Source organism: Hylobates moloch, unplaced genomic scaffold (assembly GCF_009828535.3).
Source record: "Hylobates moloch isolate HMO894 unplaced genomic scaffold, HMol_V3 SCAFFOLD_11, whole genome shotgun sequence".
Classification (NCBI taxonomy): domain Eukaryota; kingdom Metazoa; phylum Chordata; class Mammalia; order Primates; family Hylobatidae; genus Hylobates; species Hylobates moloch.
The window spans coordinates 70,783,480-70,788,380 of NW_026652286.1; the positions used below are offsets into that span (position 1 = coordinate 70,783,480).

General features: G+C 41.2%; 1 protein-coding gene across 1 annotated transcript; it reads left to right on the plus strand.

Moving 5' to 3' along the window:
- Positions 1–1,995: 1,995 nt before the first annotated feature.
- LOC116476846 (L-lactate dehydrogenase A chain-like) lies at positions 1,996–3,631 on the plus strand. The gene is given in 2 exon segments (XM_032761599.2): positions 1,996–3,054; positions 3,057–3,631. Coding segments are annotated over 2 exon segments (1,092 nt in total). The 5' UTR covers positions 1,996–2,084; the 3' UTR covers positions 3,179–3,631.
- The last annotated feature ends 1,270 nt before the right edge of the window (positions 3,632–4,901 follow it).

Genomic DNA, 4,901 nt, shown 5'->3' on the forward strand with positions numbered 1-4,901 from the left:
ATGCCTTCTTCTAGAAAACTGCCTGATTTTGTTTTACAGTCAACTTTACAGATATATATGTTTGTGTGTGTGTGTGTATTTGTATGTGTACACATACATAAAATTGTATATAAATATAACTATAATTTAATTATATATATAAATAAATTTTTCAGCTCCATTATTATCTTAGGAGACCACTGCCGTATATGCACTCCATTGTTTACTAAAATGTTATGTGGCAGAATACTCTGTTTGTTTATATATATTAATGTATTTGTATATATGAAGTTACATAAGTAGAAAGAATACACACTAAAATGCTGATAAAAAGTATAGTAAATTGGTAAATGTATAAGCCAGTAACATAGTCATTTATTGTAATTATTATTATGTATTATATATAATTATATATGCTATACTGTACTTTTATACCCCTAGAAGCACAATTTGTTTATACCAGCATAACAACAAACGCATGAGCAGCTACATCTTCACTAAGCAATAGAAAATTTTCAGCTTCATATAATCTTATGGGACTCCTGCTGTATATGCCCTCTATTGTTAACTGAAATGTTATGTGAAACATGACTGTGTGTGTGTATATGTTTGTGTGTGTGTGTGTATATGTACATGTATATATGTATATGACTGTATATATAGAAATATAAACTTGTAGAATCACTTTTTAAACTTGCCTTAAATTTAATTTCATCTTGAAAAATTATAAATGACTTAGGCATCAATATTGTTCCAACTTTTAAACCAGGTAGAGATATTTTAGATCTGATATCACTAACCCATTAATAATCACTTCCTGCACCTTAGCAATTTCTTTTCTCTTGGGTTCTAAAACAAACACTTTATGTATTTTATCTGCATCTTTGTGATTTCTACAGTCTTCAATTAGACCATCTACAATCTATGGGAATAAACCAAACTTGTTTAGCTACATACACTTTAGATTATTTGGGTAGTGTTACAAGAAAAAGTAAACAAATTAAATTTAATAGAGTTTAATTTAGCAAAGAATGATGATATGGTTTGGCTGTGTTCCCAACCAAATCTCATCTTGAATTGTAGCTCCCACAATTCCCACATGTCATGGGAGGATCCTGTTGGTAAGTCATTGAATTATGGGTTCAGGTCTTCCCTGCACTGTTCTCATGATAGTGAATGAGTCTCACAAGATCTGATGATTTTTAAAAATGGGAGTTTCCCTGCGCAATCTCTCTTCTCTTGTCTGCTGCCATGTGAGATGTGCTTTTCAGTCTCACAAGATCTGATGATTTTTAAAAATGGGAGTTTCCCTGCGCAAGCTCTCTTCTCTTGTCTGCTGCTGTGTGAGATGTGCTTTTCACCTTCCACCATGATTGTGAGGCCTCCACAGCCACGTGGAACTGTAAGTGCAATAACCCTCTTTTATAAATTGCCAAGTCTCAGGTGGATCTTTATCAGCAGCATGAAAACAAACTAATACAGTAAATTGGTACCAGGAGATTGGGGCACTGCTGATAAGATACCTGAAAATGTGGAAGCAACTTTGGACCTGGATAACAGTCAGAGGTTGGAACAGTTTGGAGGAATCAGAAGAATACAGGAAAATATGAGAAAGTTTGGAACTTCCTAGAGACTTGTTGAATGGCTTTGCCCAAATTGCTGATAGTGGTATGTACAATAAAGTCCAGGCTGAGGTGGTCTCAGATGGAAATCAGGAACTTGTTAGGAACTGGAGCAAAGGTGACTCTTGTTACGTTTTAGAAAAGAGACTGGTGGCATGTTGCCCCTGCCCTAGAGACTTGTGGAACTTTGAACTTGAGGGAGATGATTTAGGGTATCTAGCGGAAGAAATTTCTAAGCAGCAAAGAATCCAAGAGGTGAATTAGGTGCTGTTAAAGGCATTCAGTTTTATAAGGGAAGCAGAGCATAAAAGTTTGGAAAATTTGCAACCTGCCAATGCCATAGAAAAGAAAATCCCATTTTCTGGGGAGAAATTCAAGCTAGCTGGTGCTGCAGCCGCTGACGCCGATTCCGGATCTCATTGCCACGCGCCCCAGACGACCGGCCGACGTGCATTCCCGATTCCTTTTGGTTCCAAGTCCAATATGGCAACCCTCAAGGATCAGCTGATTCATAATCTTCTAAAGGAAGAACAGACCCCCCAGAATAAGATTACAGTTGTTGGGGTTGGTGCTGTTGGCATGGCCTGTGCCATCAGTATCTTAATGAAGGACTTGGCAGATGAACTTGCTCTTGTTGATGTCATCGAAGACAAATTGAAGGGAGAGATGATGGATCTCCAACATGGCAGCCTTTTCCTTAGAACACCAAAGATTGTCTCTGGCAAAGACTATAATGTAACTGCAAACTCCAAGCTGGTCATTATCACTGCTGGGGCACGTCAGCAAGAGGGAGAAAGCCGTCTTAATTTGGTCCAGCGTAACGTGAACATCTTTAAATTCATCATTCCTAATGTTGTAAAATACAGCCCAAACTGCAAGTTGCTTATTGTTTCAAATCCAGTGGATATCTTGACCTACGTGGCTTGGAAGATAAGTGGTTTTCCCAAAAACCGTGTTATTGGAAGTGGTTGCAATCTGGATTCAGCCCAATTCTGTTACCTGATGGGGGAAAGGCTGGGAGTTCACCCATTAAGCTGTCATGGGTGGGTCCTTGGGGAACATGGAGATTCCAGTGTGCCTGTGTGGAGTGGAATGAATGTTGCTGGTGTCTCTCTGAAGACTCTGCACCCAGATTTAGGGACTGATAAAGATAAGGAACAGTGGAAAGAGGTTCACAAGCAGGTGGTTGAGAGCGCTTATGAGGTGATCAAACTAAAAGGCTACACATCCTGGGCCATTGGACTCTCTGTAGCAGATTTGGCAGAGAGTATAATGAAGAATCTTAGGCGGGTGCACCCAGTTTCCACCATGATTAAGGGTCTTTATGGAATAAAGGATGATGTCTTCCTTAGTGTTCCTTGCATTTTGGGACAGAATGGAATCTCAGACCTTGTGAAGGTGACTCTGACTTCTGAGGAAGAGGCCCATTTGAAGAAGAGTGCAGATACACTTTGGGGGATCCAAAAGGAGCTGCAATTTTAAAGTCTTCTGATGTCATATCATTTCACTGTCTAGGCTACAACAGGATTCTAGTTGGAGGTTGTGCATGTTGTCCTTTTTATCTGATCTATGATTAAAGCAGTAATATTTTAAGATGGACTGGGAAAAACATCAACTCCTGAAGTTAGAAATAGGAATGGTTTGTAAAATCCACAGCTATATCGTGATGCTGGATGGTGTTAATCGTGTGTAGTCCTAAACTGGTGAGTGTGAAATAGTTCTGCCACCTCTGACACACCACTGCCAATGCTGTACGTGCTGCATTTGCCCCTTGAGCCAGGTGGATGTTTACCGTGTGTTACATAACTTCCTGGCTCCTTCACTGAACATGCCTAGTCCAACATTTTTTCCCAATCAGTCATATCCTGGGATCCAGTGTGTAAATCCAATATCATATGTCTTGTGCATAATTCTTCCAAAGGATCTTATTTTGTGAACTATATCAGTAGTGTACATTACCATATAACGTAAAAAGATCTACATATAAACAATGCAACCAACTATCCAAGTGTTATACCAACTAAAACCCCCAATAAACCTTGAACAGTGAAAAAAAAAAAAAAAAAAAAGAAATTCAAGCTAGCTGCAGAAATTAGCATAAGTAATGAGGAGCTGAATGTTAATCCCCTAGTCAATGGGGAAATGTCTCCAGGGCATGTCAGAGGTCTTCACAGCAGCCCATCCCATCACAGGCCCAGAGGCCTAGGAGGAAAAAGTGTCTTTTGGGGGCTGGGCCCAGGGTCCCTGTGCTGTGTGCAGCCTGGGGACTTGGTGCCTTGTGTCCCAGCCACTCCAGCCATGGCTGAAAGGAGCCAACATAGAGCTCAGGCCGTGGCTTCAGTGGGTGCAAGCATCAAGTATTGGCAGCTTCCACATAGTGTTGAGTCTGCTAGTGCACAGAAGTCAAGAATTGGGGTTTGGGTACCTCCACCTAGATTTCAAAGGATGTATGGAAACACCTGGATGTCCAGACAGAAGTTTGCTGCAGGAGCAGGGCTCTCATGGAGAACCTCTGTTAGGGCAGTGCAGGAGGGAAATGTGGAGTTGGAGCCCCTACAAAGAGTCCCTACTGGGGCACTGTCTAGTGCAGCTATGAGAAGATGGCCTCTGTCCTCCAGACCCTGCAATGGTAGATCCACTGACAGCTTGCATCATGTGCCTGGAAAAGCCACTGACAATGCCTGCTTGTGAAAGCAGCCAGGAGGGAGGCTGTACCCTGCAAAGCCAAGGGGCGGAGCTGCCCAAGACCATGGGAACCCACCTCTTGCATCAGCATGACCTGCATGAGACATAGAGTCAAAGGAGATCATTTTGGAGCTTTAAGATTTCACTGCCCTGCTGGATTTCAGACTTGCATGGGGCCTGTAGTTCGTTTGTTTTGGCCAATTTTTTTTTTTTTTTTTACATTTGGAATGGGTGTATTTACCCAATGATTATATCCCCATTGTATCTAGGAAGTAACTAACTTGCCTTTGATTTTACAGGTTCATAGGTGGAAGGGACTTGCCTTGTCTCAGATGAGAATTTGGACTATGGACTTGTGGGTTAATGCTGAAATTAGTTAAGACTTTCAGGGACTGTTGGGAAGGCATGACTGGTTTTGAAATGTGAGGACATAAGATTTGGAAGGGGCCACGGCTGGAATGATATGGTTTGGATGTGTCCCCACCCAAATCTCATCTTGAATAGTAACTCCCACAATTCCCACATATTTTGGAGGAACCCAGTGGGAGGTGATTGAATTATGGGGGCAGGTCTTTCCTATGCTGTTCTTGTGATAGTGAATGAGTCTCATGAGAT